Source organism: Enhydra lutris, unplaced genomic scaffold, assembly GCF_002288905.1.
Source record: "Enhydra lutris kenyoni isolate GAN:26980312 unplaced genomic scaffold, ASM228890v2 scaffoldscaffold31, whole genome shotgun sequence".
Lineage (NCBI taxonomy): Eukaryota > Metazoa > Chordata > Mammalia > Carnivora > Mustelidae > Enhydra > Enhydra lutris.
Genome location: NW_019154115.1, coordinates 20,175,782 through 20,200,399, shown reverse-complemented (window position 1 = coordinate 20,200,399; position 24,618 = coordinate 20,175,782). Strand labels below are relative to the sequence as shown.

Here is a 24,618-nt window from a genome sequence, read left to right as displayed (position 1 = left end):
AAATAAAATCTTAAAAAAAAAAAAAAAACAACTTATAAAGATGCGATTTCCATTAGGCTTAGGGCCATCACATCTGAGTCTTTCCAGGCAAAGAAACATTCTGCAAGTACTGCTAATCTATCATGGGAGGCAGAAGAGCACAGGGTGTAGGTTCTAAGTCATTGCTCAGGTTCTAATCGCAGTTCTGCCACCACTTCTTTTTTTAAAGTTTTTATTTCAATTCCAGTTAGTTAACATAATATTAGTTTCAGGCATACAACACAGTGATTCAACATTTCCAAACACCTGGTGCTCATGATGAGTACACTACTTAATCACCATCATCTATTTAACCCACCCCCCTACCTCCGCTCTGGTAAGAACTAGTTTGTTCTCTACAGTTAAGAGTCTGTTTCTTGGTTTGCTTCTCTTCCCCCCACCCCCCCGCTTTGCTCATTTCTTTTGTTTCTTAAATTCAACACATGAGTGAAATCACAAGGTATTTGTCTTTCTTTCTTAGCATTATACTCTCTAGCTCCATCTATGTTGTTGCAAATGATAAGATTTCATTCTTCTTTATGACTGAGTAATATTGCATTGTGTATATATACCACATCTTTATCCATTCATCAATTGATGGACACTTGGGCTGTTCCATATCTTGGCTATTGGGAATAATGACGTTATAAACTTCAGGTGTGGGTATCCTGTTGGATTACTATTTTTGTATTCCTTGGGTAGATACCCAGTAGTGTGATTCCTAGATTGTAGGGTAGTTCTGTTTTTAACTTTTCGAGGAACATCCCTACTGTCTCCCATTGTGGCTGCAACTGTTTGCATTCCCATCAACAGTGCAAGAGGGCTCCTTTTTGTCTCTATTCTTGCCCAAACTTGTTTTTCTTGTATTGATTTTAGCCACTCCGACAGGTATGAGGCAATACCTCATTGTGGTGGTGGTGGTGGTGGTGTTTTTTAAGATTTTATTTGTTTATTTGACAGAGATCACAAGCAGGCAGAGAGGTAGGCAGAGGTGGGGAGGGGGGAAGCAGGCTCCCTGCTGAGCAGAGAGCCTGATGTGGGGCTCAACCCCAGGACCCTGGGATCATGACCTGAGCAGAAGGAAGAGGCTTTAACCCACTGAGCCACCCAGGTGCCCCCTCATTGTGGCTTTGATTTGCATCTTCCTGACAGTGAGTGATGTTGAGCATCTTTTCATGTGTCTCTTGGCCACCTGGATGTTGTCCCTGGAAAAATGTTTATATCTTCTGTCCATTTTAAAATTGATTATTTGGTTTTTGGGTGTTCAGTTGTAGAAGTTCTTTATATATTTTGGATACTAACCCCTTATTGAATCTGTCATTTGCAAAAATCTTCTCCCATTCTGTAGATTGCCTTTTAGTTTTGTTGATTGTTTGCTTTGCTGTGCAGAAGCTTTTAATTTTGATGTAGTCCCAATAAAGTTTATTTTTGTTTGTTTTTGTTGCCACAGGAGACATAGCTGGAAAAATGTCACTATGTCAGAGAAATTACTGCCTGTGCTCTCTTTAAGGATTTTAGGTCCTTAATCCATTTTGAGTTTATTTCTGTGTATGATGAAAGAGAATGGTCCAGTTTCACTCTTTTGCATGTTCTAGCTCTACCACTTCCTAACGTGAACCTGAACTATTAGAAAACCTCATCATGTCTCAAGTCTGGAAAGGGGGTATCAGACCTTACGTGATAGAGATGTGAGGATTCAATGAGATGATGTAGATAGAGCACTGAGCACAGGACCTGGCGCACAGTAAACATGCAGTAATGTCAGGATCCAAGGAAGTTTTCACGGTAGCTAGGTGGTTTACAAGTAAAACCTGCTAAAACTGACTGAAAGAGTTCTCTCTATGCTTTTAAGAGTCAGACTGTGTGCTCTACAAATGAAGGCTAATAAAGCTTTCATAATGAACACTGGCAGAAGGCTGTGCTGTGTAATTTTCAGTTAAGAAATTCAAGTTCTAGGGGCACCTGGGTGGCTCAGTTGGTTAAGCCTCTGCCTTCAGCTCAGGTCATGATCTCAGGGTTCTGGGATCGAGCCCTACATCAGGATCTCTGCTAAGCAGGGAGCCTGCTTCCCCCTCTCTCTCTGCCTGCCTCTCTGCCTACTTGTGATCACTCTCTCTCTGTCAAGTAAATAAATAAAACCTTTAAAAAAAAATTCAAGTTCTATTATTTCATGATGAACCAACTTGTTGAAGACAATCAGTCATCTGAAAGGCTACAGCTATACCAAGATTCCAGGTCTCACCATGGTTAAGTCTTGCCAAAACTTATTTATACTGCAGACAGGTGTTGTAAGTGCCACATCCGGTGTTCATCTCAGCAGAAACCACCTGACCATTATTGTTGCTAAATGAGAAGCCTAATTTTCATTCTCCTTGGCTTAACAGGAAAGCTGTTGTTAATTATTATTAATATAAACTACCTTTAAAGAAAATCTATATACCTGGGCGGCTTAGTGGGTTAAGCCTCTGCCTTCGGCTCTGGTCATGATCTCAGGGTCCTGGGATCGAGCCCCACATCGGGCTCTCTGCTCAGCAGGGAGCCTGCTTTCTCCCCTCTCTCTCTGCCTGCTTGTGATCTCTGTCAAATTAATAAATAAAATCTTTAAAAAAAAAATCTATAGGGACACCTGGGTGGCTCGGTTGGTTAAGCAGCTGCCTTCGGCTCAGGTCATCATCCCAGCGTCCTGGGATCGAGTCCCGCATTGGGCTCCTTGCTCGGCGGGGAGCCTGCTTCTCCCTCTGCCTCTGCCTGCCATTCTGTCTGCCTGTGCTCGCTCTCTCTCTCTCTCTCTGACAAATAAATAAAATCTTTAAAAAAAAAATTACTCTAACTTTAAAAAAAAATCTATATACCTTTTTTCAGTATACACCCTCATATTACAAAATAAAAATCTGAAGCCTCTCCTAGTCTTTAGACTTTAGTATCTCTGTTATAACACTTATTAGCACACCACAGAAAAGTTATTTACATTTATCTTCCATACTGGGCAGGAAACACTACCATGTCTTAATCATCTTTGTATTCTTTACACTTTGCACAAGTCCTGGCATGGTAGGTGCTCCATACTTAATAAATACTCACAAAATGAATACTACCTCTGGGTGAAAAGAACATCACTTGGATGGAGCTTTACAAAGAAAGTCTACACGCATTTAATTAATTGATTCCATAATCTTATGAGTAAAAATCATTTTTCCCCAACTTTGAGATATCATTTGACATATAAGTAGAAGTTATTATCATTATCCCTATTTCAAGGGTAGATTTCCAACTGCTGAATCAAGAGTCTTTAGAAGGATACCAAGATCTGGCCCATGGTTACTCACTGATTTCTGGTTCTGCCAATCTCCCTTATCCACAGTACTTACTCTCCTCCTCCAAATATCCACCTGCCTCAGGCTCTTTGCATCTACTCCTCAGGCCTGCTAAACTCTTCCTTCAATATCCACTTGGTTTGCTCTATTACTTCCTACACGTCCACAGTTACTTCTTTGAATATCCTACATAAAACAGCTCATTCTCTCTTTACTCTTCATAGAATTTATCAATACTTAACACAGTTTATTAATTTATTATCTGTCTGCTACCACTAGAAAGCAAGCTCCATGAAAACAGGCAATTTTGTTTTTTTATTCACTACTGTATCTCCAGTGCCTAAAACTGTGCGGGCACATTTTATAAATATTTGTTGACTGAATGGATACATTTCTACTTGGTATAGGTCTATTTTTGTTTTTTATTTTTCTTTAGGCAGTTTTAGGTTTTTCTAGGAAATTGTCCACTTTGTTTTCAATTTTGTCATAAAGTTATTCACTGTATCCTCGTATTTTAAAAATCTCTGCTATCTAGAATTATGTCTCCTTTTTTCACCCAAAGTTTGTTATTTGTGTCTTCTTTCTGTTATACTTGGTCAATTTTTCCAAGCAACCAACTGTTGGTTTTCTTGAGTTGTTTCTTGAATTTTGATTTATTTTTTCTTTTGTACTCCTTTCCTTCCTTCCATCAAAAAAATTTATTTTCTTGAGTTAGATGCTAAGCCTATTAATATCCAGTTACTCTTCTCTAATGTTATACAAAAAACTATGCTTTAGGTAATGACTTTGAATCACATGAGTATTCATATATGGTTTTGTTCAGCTCTAAATGTTTTTATTCCATGATAATGTATTATACAACCCATAAGTTATTCAGATGGGTGCATTTTAATTTCCAAATGTCTGAGGTTAACTTATTAATGATTTCTTTTGTTAACTTTTTAAAATTTTATTTATTTTTTAAAGTAAGCGCTACACTCAACATGGGGCTTAAACTCATGACCCTGAAATCAAGAGTCACATGTTCTACTGACTGAGCCAGACAAGTGCCCTTATTAATAATTTCTAAACTAACCACTAATAATTTCTAAACTAACCACTCTAAACTAAAGAAAGAGATCTGTATGTTTCAAACTTTACTGAGACTTGCTTTGTGCCCTATGGTTTTTAAAAAATTAAATTTTCTGTACCTTGCTTTGTGCCCTATGGTTTTTTAAAAATTAAATTTTCTGTACCTGAAAATAACATATATTTTCATTTGACTGACAAAGAGTTCTATGTCTGACCATGTAACTAGCATGTTGATTGTGGTATTCAAATCTTCTGTATACTTACTAATTTGGGTCTGTTTATTACCTATTTATTACCAAGAGGCATTTTCCCACTATAACTGAATTTATCAAATTTTCCTTTTAATTCTCACCATTTTTCACTTTATGTATCTTAAGGTTATTAGTTACATATAAGTTTAGAGCTATTATGTAATTATGGTCTTTTTCTTCTATTAACGTATAGTAGTCCCTTCTATCCCTAATAAAACTTTTTTTTTTTTTTTTAAGTAGGCTCCACACCCAGCATGGAGTCCAGTGCAGGGCCCGAACTCAAGACCCTGAGATCAAGACCTGAGCTGAGATCAGGGGATGCTTAACCCACTGAGCCACCCAGGTGCCCCCCAATAACACTTTGTCTTAAAATCTTTTTTCTCTTATATTAATATAACCACAGCTTTCCTTTGTTAAGTATTTACTGGTATCTTCTCCCCATCCTTCTCCTTTCAATCTTTCTCTGTCTTTATATTTCAGGAATGTATACTAAAATAGTCTAAAATAGCACATAACTATATTTCTAAAAGTTCAATCTAACCAATCTATTAGTTGGCAATATATTTATTATAATTAGATATTTATTTTTGCCTATATTAGTTATAATTACTGATATATTTGCATCTCTTCCTATCACTGATTCATCTACTTTACACCTCTCTCTTCTACTTCTTTTGAAGTAATACATTCATTCTTTGCCTTTGTTACCCATACAATTTTTTTTTAAATTTTATTTATTTATTTGTCAGAGAGAGAGAGACCACAAGTAGGCCGAGAGGCAGGCAGAGGCAGAGGGAGAAGCAGGTTCCCTGCAGAGCAAGGAGCCCGATGTGGGACTCGATCCCAGGACACTGGGATGATGACCTGAGCCGAAGGCAGTCGCTTAACCAACTGAGCACCCAGGCGTCCCACCCATACAATTTTTAATAATCATACCAGATTTAACAAAATATTAAGTTAATTGTTATCTTTATTCTTCTCTCAAACGATATAAAAATCTTAGAATGGGGTGCCTCAGTCCGTTAAGGATCCACCTTTGGCTCAAGTCCTGATCTCAGGACCCTGGGATTGAGCCCCATGTCAGGCTCCCTGCTCAGCAGGGCATCTGCTTCTCCCTCTCCCTCTGACCCTCCTTCTGCTCATGCTCTTGCTTGCTTCCTCTCTCAGATGAGTAAAAGATATCTTAAAAAAAAAAAAGACATTTCTTAAAAACTTAGAATTTTTTAATCCAACCAGCCTTTCTCATCTCATATTATTTTGTCCAATCTTTTGACTTCATTTTGATGTCCCTGAATTAATCATGACTATCGTTTTATATAATCAGGTTTATCTAAACAGTCATTATGTCTTCTTTCATTTTATTCCTTTCTGGATTCAGTTGGATTCCATTTCTTTCTACCTAAAGTACTTCTTTCAGTAATAAACTAACGTCTTCCCCCTCTTTTTAATCTCTCTCTCTCTCTCTGCCTACACACACACACACACACACACACACACACACAGACACACACACACACACACTTTAATATTCATTTCTGAAGATGTATTTATTTTGCCCTCACTCTTGAGTGATAGTTTAACTGAGACAATTATTTTCTCTCAGGAAAACTGAGTCTTTCAGCTTTTATTACTGTTGTTGAAATTTTGCTGGACCCAATTTACAGGCCAATACAAAGCCACTGAAGGGTTTTGGATAGAAGAATGATAGGATTAGACCTTAATTTTAAAATTCTTACTCTGGCTGCAGGTTACCACAAAAAAGGAGGAGAAACCAGAGAGGAAAGAGCACTTAGAAACTTGCTACAGGTCTATGCAAGAAGTGATTAAATGAACCCAGGTAGTAATTGTGGATGTGGAAAGGGGGAAATGATACAAAAGACTCTGGCCAGGGAGAATTTATAAAATATGGGGATGAGCAAAATAAACTTAAAATTTCAAGCTGACTGAATCAAAGTATTTATTCACAGAAATAGAGGAACTTTACCTACTCAGCCTTACACCATATAATCCTGTACTTTTTAGCTCCATGAGCATCAACAGGATTTGTGTGTAAATTTGGTGGATGGTCTGGAAGGAAAAGAAGAATCAAGAATGACTGCAAAGTTTCTGTCATAAGCAACTTATGGAATAGAGTTTCCATTTATCAAGTTTGGAAAAACTGTATAAGGAGCAGCTTTCAGAGGATAACAAGAGTTTAATTTCGGGTAATTTTGAGAGCCCTAAAAGACATTCCCTGGTACTTAGATAAGAGTTTGAAGTTCAGGAGAGAGGACTGAGTAGGAGATACACTTTTGGGTTTCATCAACATGTAGATAATATGTAAAGCCACAGAACTACAAAAACTCTCTCAGGAATTAAATTAAGTAGAAATGAGGTCCGAGGACTGAACGTGAGGCGCTCCAAATTCAGAAGAGAGAAAGATGAGATAAAACCAGTAAAGGAGATGAAACAGTACAGACAGTAAACCAGCAACAGAACCTAGAGGATGGTGTCCCTGGGGCCCTGAATGTTGGTGTTACCTCCCACTGCCAAGTGCAGTACCTTGCCCAGAGGAGGTATTCAAAAAACCACAGGACTGATTTCAAAGCTATACTTGGTGACAAATGCAATTAATGCTATTATGTGCGCTCTGAAATTTTAAAGATGGGTTTAGTACAATATATATATGGCTAGAAGGTTGGACTCACCTTCAATCTAAACCCTAATGAGAATGTGTTAAAAGATACATCAGTCCAGGGAATAAAGTGAATTTCTAGAAGAATCTTTTAAAAGGGTATAAAGAAAAATCTCAAAACAAAATACTAAAAAGTCCTATATTCACATAGGACATAAGGGAGAAACAACCTGTGTTCACACTCCAACATCTGGACTCCCACACAAATTTATGTCATGCATAAAAAAGATCAACTGCATCTGTATTTTACAATGTTTGCTGAAATTATTTATGCTTAGAATTTCAAGTTCTAGGAGAATCATAAAAATATGAATCGTCCCAGCTGACTCCTGTTCACAAAATAAATAACCTAGAGCTGATCATATATTTTCTGATAAAGCTTGTATAATCTCATACAATTAAAGTAGGCATCTCATTTCTTTGGCACTATTCTGCATATTAATTTCTATACACTCTCTAATCAAATTATTTTAAATCATGAGCAGAAAAAAAATTGTAGTAGGGAGCATCTGTGCTTCTCTACCAACTGTGAGGTAGGATATAAGTTAAGAATGGAGGGGTTGGGCGCCTGGGCAGCTCAGTCGGTTAAGCGTCTGCCTTTGGCTCGGGTCACAATCCCAGGATTGTGGGATAGAGTCCCACATCAGGCTCCTTGCTCAGTGGGGAGCCTGCCTCTCCCTCTGCCTGCTGCTCTCCCTGCTTGTGCTCTCTCTCGCTCTCCTTTCTCTCTCTCTGTGTCAAATGATTGAATTAAAAAAAAAAAAAAAAAAAGAATGGAGGGGCTGACCTAAGATCTGAGGGTAAATACTTCAGAGTTCAGTAAAACTGGTAATATATGTTACAAATGCCAATTTGCTAGCAAAACGGTCATCAGAATGAGTAGGGAAACATCTTCTTCTTTTTTTCCTCTTGGAACAAGGATCCCAAGAGTAACTGCATGCACGGTAACTTTTAATCACAAAGGCAAAACAAGAACTGCACTGCCACAGTCCTGGGAAGGAGAGAGGCCCTTCTTTCCTACACCACGTGGAATAAATGCCACTGAGATGCGTTCTACTTCTCACGTAATGTACTTCAGAGAAGGTTAGTGAAAAGAGGAACACAATTACTCTGTGAATTATTTATAGAGTGCTATCAATCCTCGGAAAATTCTCTAAATGGATGGGAAACCTAAGAAAACAATCTGGTCACTAAAATGGTGAAAGCAATACTTAGGATCTGGCTTAAGAAGTAACCAGTAATCAAAAAGGGAAAGTCTTATTTTAGGTAAGCAAGAAAAATGATGTTTAACTGTGTTGCTCCCTGGATCTCTTAGAGGACAGGTAAAAGGCGAGAAAGAAAGTGAGCAAAGGCTGTTTTAAATAAATGGAAGTTACAAATGGATCTGCTGTTACTCACTCGCTTCAGCCCTAGTAATGGCTTCTCTAAATGATAAAATTGGGTTCTGTGCTTTTCAGGCAAAGACTTCACGGCTTGTGGGATATATTGGATTCCTTGCTTCTCTGTTCTTTGAATGCCACAGAGATTTCCAGGATGTCCATGAGAGGCAGAGCAGAATAGGAGAGACAAGGTGAAAGAGAAACCTCTCTGTGATCTCTGTCATTACGACAAAAAGTATGATTTGGAGGAGACAAACCAGAGTCGAAAATGAGGTTTTTTTTTTTTTATTAGTTATCCATTTTAATTACCTATGCAACTCTTAATTCTCATTAGCATAGAAAGTGAGAGTTGGCCATATTCAGATTTAATTACTGAATCTATTTCTTTATTTAAAAAATTGGTATCTGTTAAACCAATACCATACCTCGTATATCTTAGCCGATGTGAGATCATCAGTTTCCATACTCACAGATACTGTTCCCTTGCTTGTTATGTGTTATTTTATTTATTGACCAAAAAAAGTAACTCTGATTTTAGGTAAATTTAGAATAACAAATGGAAGTCTTTTTCCAACTCGGAAGGTTTTCCATCTCAAACTCTTAAGAGCCAGGGTGCCTGGGTGGCTCAGTCAGTTGAGTGTCTGACTCATGATTTCAGCTCAGGTCATGAACCCAGGTTTGGGCTCTGCACTAGATGTGGAAACTGCTTAAGATTCTCTCTCTCCCTCTGTCCCTCTCCCACACTCTCTCTCTCCCTCTAAAAAAATAAATAAACAAATAAATAGACTGTACTATATTATGCTGAAAGACTAAAAGGTTGAATGATTATGCAGCCCACACCAAACAAGTGAAAAACACTTCTTTGCCTTTATAAAAATCAAGTGCATAAATGCATGTGAGTATATATATAAATACGAAACAAAAATTTTTTGTTACCTTGTGAGATTAATTTTTAATATCCCTGGATCTCATCTTTCAATTCAGTAAATTAGTAAACACATGTAAGTTAGCTGTGGTTCAGTTTTATTGCTTGATCTTTTTAGAGATCTTTTCTTATGGTAGACTTCTTTGGGGGTAGATTTTACCAGTATGTCACATACTAAAATAGCCATCCACAGGAAAAAAAGGTCAAATCGTTTCAGGGAAATCAACACTGACAGTTGTTGCCTTCCATAATAGATAAACACATTAGCCAGGCTCTAGCTGTTAAAATAGGAAATCCAAAGTAAACAGCAGTTGTAAAAAGAAGCTTTTATATAAACTGTACGAGTTCAATAGCAGTCTATGCCAACCTTCCTTCTGCCTAAAACCCATTACAAATGCTGGACTACCGATCGTAAAATAATTTGTGGTTAAACCACAGAGCTCCCCGACTCCCAGACTGTTTAAGTATCAAATCAAACACGTATTAGGTTACAGATATCAACAACTCTTTAAGATCCTGATCATCCACAGGTCGTACTGGTTGCTAACCTAGGATATGAGGAACCTGCTACTGAGACCCTACATTTGGTCTTTCTTATTTTTTCTAATGACTCTGGTTATATACCCTTTCTGCCCCCACACCTGCCTCAGTTAATGCTGTCACCATGGCCTTCATATTTCTTCCATAAGTTGACGTGGCCTGGTTCAAGCCTTTAACACTCTCCACATCAACTAGAGTAATGTCTTTTCATATATGGTCTAAATACCTTAGAGATCGAGGAAGCTACAGTCACAGTGATCTCTTGATCGAAGGTTCAGAAAGAATGTGACGGGCAAAACAGAGAGGCAAGAAATATAAAGCTAAATGACAACAGTGAAAGAAATATAGGACTGAGGCAATACATGTGGGAAAAAGTAGGAACACCTTGAGGATTAACTACTTGGGATTCTTCTCTCCTGAAATGACTTGATTATAATGGAGTATCTGTTCATGGTTTCTTTGTGGAAAGCTAACAGTAAATCACTTTCTGAAATCAGATATAAAAATGGCTATTTCAGAAAACCTCTGTAAACCAGTGATTCTACTGTGCTTTACAGTTTGTATTTTTTATAGAGAAGCTATTAGATTTGCACAAAAATTTCTCATTCTTATTATCCTTACTTTTAGGTAAGGAAACCAAAGCTCGATGGGCTAAAGAACTACTTCAAGATTCTGATAAGCACTGGAGGACTCAAGTCCTTGGAAGTCAGGTCCAGTGTGTGCCCCAATAAGCCTGAACCAACACAAATGCGTTGCTTCTAGATCCTCTAACTCAAGTTGTCTTCGAGGTTCTCTGGATATGGTCTGTGTTGATTTTTAAAAAGCAATAGGGAAAATCGATTGAACGACTCACTCTTCAGAGCTGCATTAACTTTTTCAGGCCACTGGGGTACTATTTACTAAATTACCTCTCCTAGAACACCAAATAGTACCCTAGTGGGTCAAAGAGTAAATGCACCTCTGAAAAGTGAGCCATTTAGTCCCTTCTTCCCTGTAGTACCAGATGTAATATGTCCCCTATGACAGAAATATTAACCCATTTCCATTAAAAACTCAAGAAATTGTCCCACACTAGAGAAAATGAGTATGAGGACTCTTCCCAAAGCAAAAAATCTCTCTTCTATAACCCTGGGCACAACCTTGTCGGAAAGTCAACATGTATTTATATAACAATGCTTGTTTTTTATTCACTAGAGATTGATTTTTAATCAAGACCTCAGAACAAAATAAAAATATAAATTCAGAGCTGATGGTTTTCAGCGGAGAGATGCGCAGGGTATCGCGATAGCTAGTTTTATCCTGTACTGCAGGATTTAAAAAAAAAACAAAACAGCTCGAGCGTTCATCTGGCTTATGAAACAAGAGCTACGTCACCAACAGCTGCCCTTTCACGTATCTCATTACGTTCCAGGTTATCCCTTTGCCAGAAAAAAAAAAGCAAAACCAAAATTCCTTGACTAGCAAGTAAATATATTATTACTTGTAATCTGTTTAAAGGCCAAAGCCTCTGATTACATTTTTGAGCTGCTTTAAGAACAACTACTGAATGATTTCACACTTGTGAGATACCTCGACAAAGTGAGACTTTTAGGTTTTCAGCACTGTTAGTCCCTTACTCTTCTGGAAGATGGCTGTGCAATGAAAACAAGACAACTTTAATTTAAGAATCATTCAGCTTCTAATTAAACTGCCATAGGCAGCTGGTTGGATAAGTTTTAATCAGTTTCAATCACCTATTGATTGGTATACTGAAGCCTAAAAAATTAAAAGTAAAAGATGATTGGGGAATTGTCCCATCTCAGAACAACAGTAGAGGCCTCTGTAAATAACTCCTCTTTTAACCATCAGCTAAATGAACACTTCAATACTGCAGTACAAAGTCTTCTGCAAAATTACTTTAACTAACAAGCAGAAATTTATCAGCTTCAGCCAAAATCAATGCTGAAATCAATTTGAACACTGGTTGTGTCTAAAGGGGCTCATTGGCAATTTAGGGAAATTACACCATGTAAATGCCTGTGCTTTAATTGAACAGTTTCATCAACTAGGCTGTGATTGCTGTCCATTCATTTATTTACTTTCACTGCAGCTACCATTCTGCAAAGGAATGGCTTTTGTCAGGCTGGAGAGAGGCACTTTATCTTCATTTTGTGCACTTTTGTGCATAACAGACTTCATGAAACGGGCGTATCATGACTAAGGTCCAAACAAACCTGAAGGGACTTTTCCTTTCACATAAAAACTGAACAACACTCAAACCACCACCATACCTTCCACCATCCGGAGACAGGCATCTTTAAATGCATCGGGTGTTTGAGTGGAGAAGGAATTTGAATGACTTCCTGCACATGGAATTGTGTTTGTGTACTGAGGAGCTACATTTTGGACAAAAGAAGGAAAAGCATTTGGATTCTAAATTCAATTTGACCACATTCTTTCTGAGGTATTGTTATTGACTTCCAAAAATATATAAACATACGTGTATATATATGCATAACACTGTATTTTATAAAGTAGAGATTAGTCAAGAGAAAGTGCTATTCTCAAATCCATCCAGGAGACTAAGGCTTAAAGATGTCACACAGACTTAAAGATTAAGGGGAGGAGAAAGGGAGAGGAGTCCGTGTGGAAGGAGAAAAATGAACTTCCTTGTAAAGACCAGCAGCCAGAAACACCATCAAGGTCCCAAAAATGACTTAAATATGCACTCATAAAAATCACAGACAAGGAAAAAACCCAAAGATGTAATTTCTGGAGAATCACACGCTGCAGTGACTCGAGTTTGGAAAGCATTAACATTTTTGACATTGGGTTAATTCAGATTACAAGTTCTAGGGAAGGAGAGAGGAAAGAAGACAGCAGCTCGTTCACATGGGTCTTCTTTAAGGTACATGTGCCTGATGCAAAAAATGAAAGGTACACTTGTAGTGTATTTGCTTGAACACGCTGACAGAAATCCTTAGGCTTCCACATACTTAGCTCCTCACAGAACCAAATGGAATTATTCACGAGGAGGGCACCAGGAAGGGACTAATGAATAAGAAAGGATGAGTTTCAGTGGTAGTTCTATCCCTGTCTTGTTTTGAATCCTCAGGGAAATCCATTAAGTTTGGTGGTTCAGTCTCTTCACAGGGTCAAATGAGGGCAGTGATAGCTGTTGTCCCCAGCTATATATATCTTAGTGCTGCTGGGGGCTAATCAGGGCTTGTGATGGTAGCCCAGTTTGAAAACAGGAGTGCGACCACTCTGATTCTAAGCACCGCCTGTGCTTTGAGTATGACGGAGGCAGGCTGGGCCCTGACACCTTCTACTAGGGCTGCCAGGGATGCAGGGGAACTTCCCATTTGCCCTTTTAGTCAGCGACCCCAGCTGTTACACTCCACCATGCTCACTAGGAATTCCCTTCAAAAAACGTTAAAAGGGAAAAGAAATAAATGGTGTCCAGAAACTTCACTTAGTACATATGTTTGTGGTAAAAATTCATTCTGGAATTTAATCCCATGTATGCTTTTCTCTGCCACTTTAAAGTTTCACTGGCTATCCATCTTGTTGCTAAGACAATGTAAAAATATAGTTTATTCATGGTTTTTAAATAACTTTTCCAAAAATTTAATTATGGTTTAATCAGGGTTTTATGTTTATTGACTAAGTATATTGTTACATTTTGCTGCTATAGTTAGCAGTTGTAATAGAATCAGAATGTTTGGGAACCCTATACAGTATGTATCTTCCAAATACACTAAGCTTGTTAAAATGCTGTATTGATTGTGCCCTAAAGCAAGTTCTAATTTTGTCTGAACATTTTTCACTTTGTTATTTGAATCCACCAAACAAAAACCATGAAGTCTGCTTTTAAGCAGTGATACTGAACATTCATTCTTTCTTTTGCAACACCAACAAGGAAACGTATGGAACTTTTAGGGTTAAGAGGAAAACGTAATACGAAGTCACACTTAAAAAGCGAATTAATGCTTAAAGAAACTTTATGCTTAATTCCCACAACCAAAGTATCTACTGCTACTTCCCTTCTAATTTGGTCATCTGCCCCTCCGACTTAGCATTAGTGCACAAATAAGAACCGAAACTTTTCACTCTGGTAAGCTGGCAATCTAACACAAACACAGTCCCTTACATCTAAGTAACCAAAAAAGAGCAATGAAAAAATTTTTTAAAAACGCAGCAGGAAAGTTATACACACTAAATGCCTTTCAGACTTTCCATTGAATTATTTTCCCAAAATAAGTAATTTAAGTAAATACCCTAGATGCTATGGTGTGCAAGTATTTGCTTGTGCTACATGCCAACCAAGAGACTACGTTTTTCTAACACATCAGATACTGTAAAATACTGGAAAAAAAATAAAAAATTAATGTGTTTTATAACTCAAGAGATGCACCACCTCCACTAGCATAACCATACAATTAATCTAGGGATTCAATGATTAAATTTCAAGTTTTTGATAAGGAAAAGAGACCCAAAGGATAGAATAACAAGTTATGTTGCAACAGCTCTGTCAGTCAAGAAATGACTGTTTTAGCATCTACTAAAAAGCCTCTAAAATTAACTAGAAATAGTACATCACTGACTTTCAGAATTATATATTTATATCTTATATCCAAAAATAATTTGGATTAAAAATTAGGAAGCTCAGAGAGTGAATGGCAAATAGAAAACCCCTGGCTTGCGGCACCTGGGTGCCTCAGTTGGTTGAACACCCAACTCTTGATTTCGCTTCAGGTCACGATCACGGGGTCTTGAAATCAAGCCTCATGCCGGCTCCACGGTCAGCTCAGAGTCTACTTGGCCCTCTCCCTACTCCCTCTCTGTCCCCCACCACTACACATGTTCAGAGGCTCTCTCTCTAATAAACAAAATCTTCAAAAAAAAAAAAAGAAAGAAAGAAAGAAAAGAAAAGTCCTGGTCTGAGTTCTAGTCTTCTAAAAATTGTATATATTTAAGGTGCATGACTCAATGTTTTGATACTGAGTTCTAAGTCTTGATTTGACCTTGGGTATGTCCCTTAATCCTTCCAAACTTTATTTTTCTCACTGGCAGAATGGGGGTAACCTTCCTAGAAAGGATTCAGCAAGGTCTGATGGATCCAGTGTGATCAGGCCTCTGCCCCTCTCTCTGCTCTCCCCTGAGCTCACTCTCCGTGGCCACATTGGCCTAGATATGACACGTTCATGCCCATCTTCCGGCTTTTGCCAGAGTGGTTCCTCCTGCCTGGAGGGTTCTTCTCCCAGATTTTCTCACAACTGGCTCCTTGCTGTCCTTGAGGTCTGAGCGTGAATATCACCTCTTCAGAGAAGCCTCGTTGAGCAACTATTTTACATTCTTTACAGCACCTGCAAGGTCTGATATCATCTTACTTGCAATAATTTCCCTGATTACTGTCTGTATGCCCCGCAAGTGTGAGCTCCAGGAGCACAAGGAACTTACCTGTTTCATTCACTGCTGGACTGCAAATGCTTAGAGCAGTCCTTGGCACAGAGTGACAGGAAGTACCCCAGACCCTAGAACAACACGGGGTTAGGGGCACCAACCCCTGTGCAGTCAAAACTCCACATATAATTTCTGGCTCCCTAAAAACTTAACCACCAATAGCCCACTGTTAACTAGAAGCCTCACCAATAACCCGAATAGTTGATCAACACATATCTTGTATGTATTTAAGCTAGAGAAAAGAAAATATTTTAAGAAAATCATAAGGAAGAGAAAATACACTTACAGGCTGTACTGTATTTACTGAAAAAAATCCACATATAAGTGGATCCATGCAATTCAAATGTGTTGTTCAAGGACCAACTCTATTTATTCAATGAATCAATGAATATACAGTAAGACAAACTTTTAAAGAACAAAACCAAGCACCACATGATATAATATTTTTACAGCAGGTGAATGCTGAATTAATTTTGGAACATTAGCCTTGGGAGTGACCTCTGCAATCACGTCATGTCCACATCTAAGTGGGAATTCTCTTCTCAGGGGTTCTGAATACCGGCCATGTTGCTCTGCTTAAGGTAAGAGGACTCACACCTCCCAGAGCCACCCAGCAACAGACAACACTCTGTGTCCATCCTCAGGCCGTGAAGAATCTGCCCCTGCAGGTTAATTCCTGAATCGCTGGCTGACCAGGTTCCTACAGTAGGTGCAGTGCAGTGCTTGGCCCTGGGAGGATGCCCGCCCTGATTCATGGAACACAACTCTTCTCCAGGGAGGACAGTCCAGATAAGCAAGTTGAGGCTAGCCTTCAGAAACACACAAAGCAAACCTATTCCTTGGTCAACAGGAATGCTTTTCTGACTTTTTAAAAGTCAGCTGTCATGGAGACCCTTAATTGTTTCTTCTTCAGTTAAAAGCTGGCCAATTCTTTCAACCACTTCTCAACTCAGATACCAGTTACTCCATTAGGTCCTGACCTGATTCTTCCTGAGGAAAGAGCTAGAACTCACCACCCCTTCCTTAGCCCCTCACCTGGGGCCTGCATACAGGCCACACATACCGACATGCGCCCCAGACTGTGAAGTCCCATACTTACTACTTCATCCATCTGGACATGGTCCGACTGGAGCCAGGGTACCCTCACCAGCCGGCCGGGTGCTATCCACATGGCATGGACTCAGAATAAGCCTGCTCGACAAATGTATAAAGGATTGGAGAGGCACCACTCCTAGGTCCCCTTAGAATTTTCCCCATGCTTCTCTGGCTCATATCTGAACTGTGCACATCTCTCTGTAGAAACTCAGTACCCAGATCTAGACACATGAATCCAAAAGTGGCATGCTACAAGATGAACTCAAAGCCCGATGCTGTACCCTCCTGCTAAACCCCGAGAAAGGAAAACGAGATCTCCTCCACTCTATAAAGATACACGTGTGCTAACATTTATCTGGTCACAACCACTTCTGCTTGGGGACTTTAAATTTTTTATAAAGAAAGCATTTTTACTAAAATAAAATATTAGAAAGAAGTCTTGCCACTTTAAAACTATTTTTCCTTGCAAGGAGATGGTGTTGAAATACTTCGATTCAGCAAATTCTTACTTGAAATATTACCATAATGTATTGATTTTTTACCAGACTCAATTGACTGAAAAGTTGTTTGTATAGCAATATTGGCCAAACCAATATACTAGAACAATTTTGTTACCCATAGTAATCAAGTGCATTTCTGAAGTATAATTATACTGTCATAAAAATAAAGCCAAGATACCCTTTTCCAAGCAATAAAACAAAAGGGGCTATAAAACAGGAAGAAGAAAAGGCTAAATAAATGAGATTTTTTAAAATTAAATTTAGTGTCTTTTAAGAACACCTCCGCCTCCTCTTCCTACCCTTAAGCCAAGGTTAGCAGAAAATGATCAATACTTCAATCTCAATAAACTATTTCAATAATAGTTAATTTGGGTGGAAACAGAGTCTGAAAATCTCTGCTCAGCGACCTGTAACATCCTGTCATGTTGGTTGGACGCCAATAATCCATCATTGCCATAATGGATATGAGCATGTGTGAAGTTACAGGAACATGGAATGGGGGAAGCAAAGGTGGGAAAGGTGCGGAGAATCACAAGCTCAGGTTCATTCTATAGACTCTAATCAATACAATATACATTATTGTATGAAACAAATCTCTAACGGTGAGTGCTGGGAGAGCGAGAGAGGGAAACATACATAATTAATTTTATTTGACAAATACTCATTGATTTTCTGGAAATATTAATATCCTTGCTTGTCACATGACACTGTAACACAATCCAGCATTTAATTTTGCATTAAGATGATATCTTGTTTGCTTGTTTAAAATATGATCTTGGCTGCAAGGAAAAGGCTCTTCATTTGATTGGAAATTTAAAGTTAAAATAAATCAAACAATCGCCCTGGCTCTTGGGTCAATACCAAAACCACTTAAAAACTACTCTTAATTTACAAGATGTACCTCAGGGAAAAAATATAAAGGAGTGGGGTCCCTGATGTAGTGGGTAGAGCAGCAGGGGTCAGACCTTCTGCTGATTTGGTTCGGCACCTTCAGGATGGCTGGTGAAAGAGGAGTGAGAGCTTTCTGGGTACTATATGGTCCCAGTTTTCATTGTGGGCTCTTTTTTATTATGGTTTTTCCTCTCGGGAATCCCATGTTTGGACTAGTTTGTTTACTAAACAGCATTTCATTTGACAGCAATTCATGTGTTTTCTCATTTTACGTAACTGACCACCAGAGCTTCTAATTTTCATTAAATACATCATGTTCCTCTAATGAGTTGAGAGAATTCCAGCTCCAAAACCACAAATGTAATGTTTTACTTGGACTCTACAGCCATATTACAAGGGCAGAACACAACTTAAGAGTTCATGTGATCTCAGCCACTGTCTCCAGGGACCATCCTCACCCCTCTGCCGAACAAATATCTAAAAAAATGGGTAAAACAAAAGAGAGGAGAGATCAACCCTTTGAGAATGATTATCCTGTCCCTCTTCTTGTTGTCTCTGGATACAGGCAAATTAATTCTTAAATAATGGTTTATATCCAATCTTCAAAACACCGTGTCAGCAGTGTTTTAAGCTATGTGTTATATTACTGAGAAAATCCTACCCCAAATCCTGATTAGACCATTAATGTACTGTAGGAAGGAACAGGAGGAAGACAATTCATTACTATTTTCAAACACCTAAATGCTAGAACACATGTCCTAAAAGCTGATAATCTGAGTCTTAGGCTGACTAATTTGCATTAAAGAAAAAAATAAAAGATTATGTATATGGGCTAACTGACTTATTAGCATGACTTAAGTCCAAGAGTTAAATATCACTTTATTTCTGGACCCAGAGCTTAAGCAACTCCATCAAACAATGCCCCTAGGGAGGAAAGAACCTGAGTGACTGGCCTTCATTATCATAGAATGTTTCCAAAGTAAGTGGGCCTGTTAATTACTTTCATTTCAATGTGACATACTATCCAAAAAAAGAGGACAGTAACTAGTGTGTTGGGTTAATGGATGCTAAGTACTCAGTTTTAACACCTGAAAGCAAATTAATCATTCAAATATATGCCATCAGTTTAGAAATTCCTATTCTTCCAGATGAACATTCTAAAACAATTACACAGGCTCTAAAACTAGCTGGATATGGGGAGAATCCAATTAAAGAGCCCTACTAAAACCAGCTTGGAAAAAACCCCCACTTGCCTCATTCTCGTTTAAGCCAACATGTATAAAGCATCTATCCTATCCTTAGGACTGGGCTGCGAACACTAGAAAATACAAGGAAACACAATGGACTCCGCTTGACCTTGAGAAACAACACCGCCTGGGGGAAAAACACAGAGAGGAGGAGAGACACTAGAATTCTGGCTTTGCCATTGAGTGGCCACATGCCGGGGAGTCCTAGCTTTTTCCGGTGGTAAAATAGGCTTAACATTTTACCAGGTGTCTTAAAGCAATCTGAAAATAAACTATGATAAAAGAGAAAATACTCAGGAACTTCTAAAAAAATTTATATGTAAGATATAAGCAAATTTATGATACAACTAATGAATAGCAGGAAACAGAGAAGTATACTGAGTATCATAATACAGAATTTTTTAAAGTTAAACACAACTAACACAGTTCAGTATCTGTGAGATGTTTGTAGATGCTCCAAAAAAAAAGAGCCCCATGGTCAAGTAAGTGTAGGGGGCACAGAGCTTAATGATTCTTCTATTATTAGCGCTACCATTAACAGTAGCTAACATTTTATTTTTTTAAGATTTTATTTATTTACTTGACAGACAGAGATCACAAGTGGGCAGAGAGGCAGGCAGAGGAGAGAGAAGGGGAAGCAGGCTCCTTGTTGAGCAGAGAGCCCGTTGCGGGGCTCGATCCCAGGACCCCGGGATCATGACCTGAGCCGAAGGCAGAGGCTTTAACCCACTGAGCCACCCAGGTGCCCCAACAGTAGCTAACATTTAGTTGGTCGGTCATAGTGCTGAGCCTTTTCTATGAAACATCTCATTTAACCTCATGACAACCTTATTAGATGTTATTATCTCCATTTTACACACAAACTGAGGCAGAAGACATGATGTAACTTTCCCCAGGTCCCACAGCTGGAGGCAGATGCAGGATACACATAACCACAACCATACTGTTCTCTACTTTCTCCAGGTTTCTGAAATTCACCGTGAATCTCTTAGAGGGGGATGGAATATGTGTCCTTCCTGAATTTGGGGGTTTTTTGGAGCAACATGCAGCATTTTGAGCAATGGAGCAATAATGAAAGCACATTCATTTTCAAAAGAAAACCTAAGTTATTCTTCTTCCTAGGCGTAAGCTCTACTTTAGTCTAAGGTATTTCCTTTATAATCCATTTCGTCCAAGTTAGTAATCCAAGAAATCCTGACCTGAAATTACCTGCTTAGGTCATTATCATAAAACAGACAAGAACTCAGCAAGGACCCCACACAGGTCCATGATATCACTTGGTTTAAATGTTTCGGCTCAGAATTTCTATTGTGTAACCGGGGGGAATATCCAGACTTAAAGGGCGAACATGTGATCAACTATTAAACAATATATACTGCAGTTACACATGATGTCGTATCCCTTGAAATTCAAAACATCCCATCAAGTGGAGCAAATAAGAAAGAAATATTAAACTTCTGCTTTGCATTTATTGGTTTTATTATATTTTATAAGAAAAAAAATTAAATAGGCCCATTAGGCAGTTTTGTTACCAATGAGTGGATTTTCCAATATTTTCTTCATCTAGTTTATGTAGCATAGCCTGTAATGTAATCATTTTGTTTGAAAAAAAATCACAATTTTTATAGTCAACACCATTAAGGTAAACTTAGTGTAGGAGAAAGTCAATCATAACACAGCAAAGAGTTTTATAGAGACTTTAGTAAAGTGGATTTTCATTTCTTGACAATTACACCACTTTTTTTTTTTTTTCCTGGTGCTAAACTAAAAGCCAGGGATATAAGAACAATACAACTGAAGCCCAGGCAGAAATGAAAACCAATGAACATTGACAACTGGTTATGCAATTTGGTTATCTTTATACTCTTTCCTCTTAAGAATCACCTAAGCACTCAAACTGAAGAAATGTCTTCTTTGTATGAGAAATATACTATGTAAAATAAAGCCCTAAAATGATCATGTTACTGCCACTCACCCTCCAAAAACAACCACTGTCAAAAACGTATTAAATCTTACAACATGTAGGGCACTTGGGTGGCTCAGTCAGTTGAGCGTCCGACTCTTGATTTCAGTTCAGGTCATGACATCGAGGTGGTGGGATCAAGCCCCAGGTTGGGCTCAGACCTCAGGGGAGAGTCTGCTTGGGGATTCTCTTGCTTCCTCTCTCTCTGCCCCTCCCCCACTTGGGTGTGAGCCCATATGCTCGCGCTCTCTCTCAAATAAATAAATCTTTTTTTAAAAAATAAAAAGTCAAAAATCTTCCAACATGCATATTGAGCACTAGCAATGGCACATAAATGAAATCAGGATAAATTGGATGTTAACACAGCATTCCAGCAGTTAAAAGAACTTGTGTGTGCTAAGGATGTGTAAAATAATGTGGTCCTAATGAAAGGAGAATCTCTAGCCATGCTTCTTAGCTAAAAAGGTGACCAAGGCAAACAGGGAGATATTGTTTAATGGGCATAGGTTTCAGATTTGCAAGATGAAAAGAGTTCTGAAGATGGATGGTGTTGAAGTTAGCACAACAGTTTGAACGTCCCTAATGCCACTGAACTACAGGCTTAATAAAGTGAAGATACTAAATTTTATGTTATATGTCCCTCACCATAATTAAACAAATAATAAAACATTAAAATGATTTAGAGAGCCTGGGTGGTACAGTTGGTTAAGTGTCTGACTCGGTTTTGGCTCAGGTCATGATTTCAGGGTCATGAGATCAAGCCCTGCATCGGGCTCCATACTCAGCACAGAGTCTGCTTAAGACTCTCTCTCCCTCTCCCTCTACCTGTCACCCCTGCTCGCTCTCTCTAAAATAAATAAACCTTTAAAAAAGCAAACAAGTGAAAACATTAACATGATTTCATGTTGTAATTTTTCCTTGGTAGGTGGGCATGTTATTTCTATCTCTCTGCATCCCCTGCCCCTTTGTTATTAACCCATGTTTTAAAAGAAAAGATTTAAATCTTAACATCTGGGGTATAGTTTCTAATAAAAATCACCTTCTGGAGTTTGGTGGGCTTATGTTCTTCCCTACCCCACTAGAATAAACCAGGACAGTAAATTCACAATAGAACAAACTGAATTTAAAACTACAAACATGCATGAGAGTTAAACATCTGGTTAAACAGAACCCATGAGTAGGTTAGGCATCTACAGAAATGATTTTGGATTCCATTTGAAGTCAATAAAAGGAATCCAAAGAGTTGAAGAGTTGCTAGAAATCCTTCCTGTTTTATTATATTTGGCTATACGCACAAAACATTAGTACAAGCAAGGCTAAGGCTTTGAAAATTGCTCCCTACAGTGAACTCAAAAGAAGCAAATCAGAGCACGCTGGTTCCTTCTTCTTTCCTTTCAAAGGGCACCTGAACCTAAGAACCTTCAGAATAGGGTAAAAATTCAAGTCAGATAGGAGTAAGAAGGAGAAGACTGAGATGAAGAGATGCTTTTTATGCAGTACTGGGGGCCGCTTGAGAAGGAATGCTAGTATGATTTAGGAAAGGACAAGAGTGGCTCAAACCCATCAGAGGCATTAGGCATGAAAACATTTTAAGGGCACAGCCTAAGGATCGTGGAGGCAATATGCTGTTATTTAATTCTCTGAATTATCATAGTGGAAGCACTTAACTTTCAGACCAACTACTGATAGTACGCAGTCATCTATAAGAAAAAATAATTGAAATATATGAACAGGACTAGAGTCAGGAGAACACACTCACATCCTGACTCTACCTGCAGAGAAGACTGAAGCCCTGAGTGGGTGAATGGGTCAGCTGACTGAGAAGCAGCTTCTAACCCTGGGAAACCTAATTCCATACCAAGGCTGCATCTCTGTGTGGAAGAAGTTCTGAGATTTTAGGATGTGACCCTTCATGGTCATGGACAATAGGACAACTTTTATCTATAGTCATGTGGTTAGCAAGCACTTAAAATTCTAAGAACATTAATAACCAATTATAAATTGTTTCACAACTTTGAAGATATGTATTAAAACATCTAAGGTAAAAACATAATCATAATGTGATGCAGAGTTAGTGTATATACGGAAAACAGCTCTCTGGAGGAAAGCTTTATTACTCCCTCAGGGCTTTCTTACAGAGTATGGATTTTTTAATTCCTAGTGGAATATTTTTCATACACCATTGCAGACTATTAAGTACCAGATATTACATTATGTGGTTTAAACTTTGCACTACTGCATGAGAAAAACTTCCCTGTCGAGAGAACTATTTTTTACGGTTAGCATTTTTTAATATGAAAATGAACACTCCTTTAGGGTAAGATCACTGCTACTGGAATTTGGGAGAATTTTATAACTTAACATATTCATCAATGTGTAGAAATTCTCTCAGGGGACTCGGGTGAAGGGAGAAGGAAATACAAGGGGAGGAAGGCTTGTTAATAACTTACAGTGTCAACACAGGGCACAGCGATGGTATTTATAAGGGCTGTTTTCCACTGGGCACAGCTGTAAAAGGGCAGGGGACTAGCACAGGGCGCAAGCAAGTTTAAAAAAAAAACAAAAAAACGGTGTGAAAGAGTGAAGGAAAAAAAATACATTAAACTTCAGGCCAGTTAAAGGTACACTTGCTGATAGTGGACTATTAACTGCTCACCCAGGAGAGATGCAGACGCAGAAATATTAAAAAGGCAATATAAATGCACTTTTCCAAGCAATTCCTGAGAAAATAGATGCCTTGCAGAATTTTTGGAGTCAAAAGTGGAAATAAACTCTAAGTGCTGATGGTCATTTAAAAATCTTTGCCACGGAGAACTTGAGTACTCACATTTGGCTAAAGTGCATAGAAAGTTTAAATGAAATCGACTACTCACTTGTAGACTGTGCCTCCGTTGCCATGGCCAAGAGTGTCTCGATACCGTATGTCTTGTTCATTCATCTCCAGGAGAAAGAAAGAAAAACAAAAAGGGTGTCATGCTGTGGATGGAAATGTCAAGGAAAAGCAACTCTGGGCCATAAACAACAAGCAGTCTGGGTCATTTCAAGTTCAGCTGCAAGAACGAGAAGATCAATACAACATTTGCTGTCCAATTTATAAAAGACGATACCAAGGGACAAAGTGATGGAAAGTTTAATGACAATTTGTTTGCCTGGGTCATTTCATTAAAGTTTGATAAAAGGTGTCAAAATGGAATGATATAACATAGCTCAAAAGGGTCAGGTCAGAGCTACTGATAAGAACACAGTCTCTGGCACTACACATAACCAATGCCAAATAGCTCTGCACATAACCAAAGTCAAACTTG

At 38.4% G+C, this 24,618-nt stretch overlaps 1 protein-coding gene across 3 annotated transcripts in view; it reads right to left on the bottom strand.

The window, feature by feature from the left end:
- The window catches only part of LOC111153163 (mitogen-activated protein kinase kinase 5), a 267,166-nt gene that overhangs the window by 188,049 nt on the left and 54,499 nt on the right, over positions 1-24,618 (bottom strand). For all 3 annotated transcript variants that reach the window (XM_022511975.1, XM_022511977.1, XM_022511976.1), the window contains exon 8: positions 24,187-24,251. In XM_022511975.1, the coding sequence (XP_022367683.1) occupies positions 24,187-24,251 (65 nt within the window). The remainder of the gene's footprint in view (positions 1-24,186; positions 24,252-24,618) is intronic.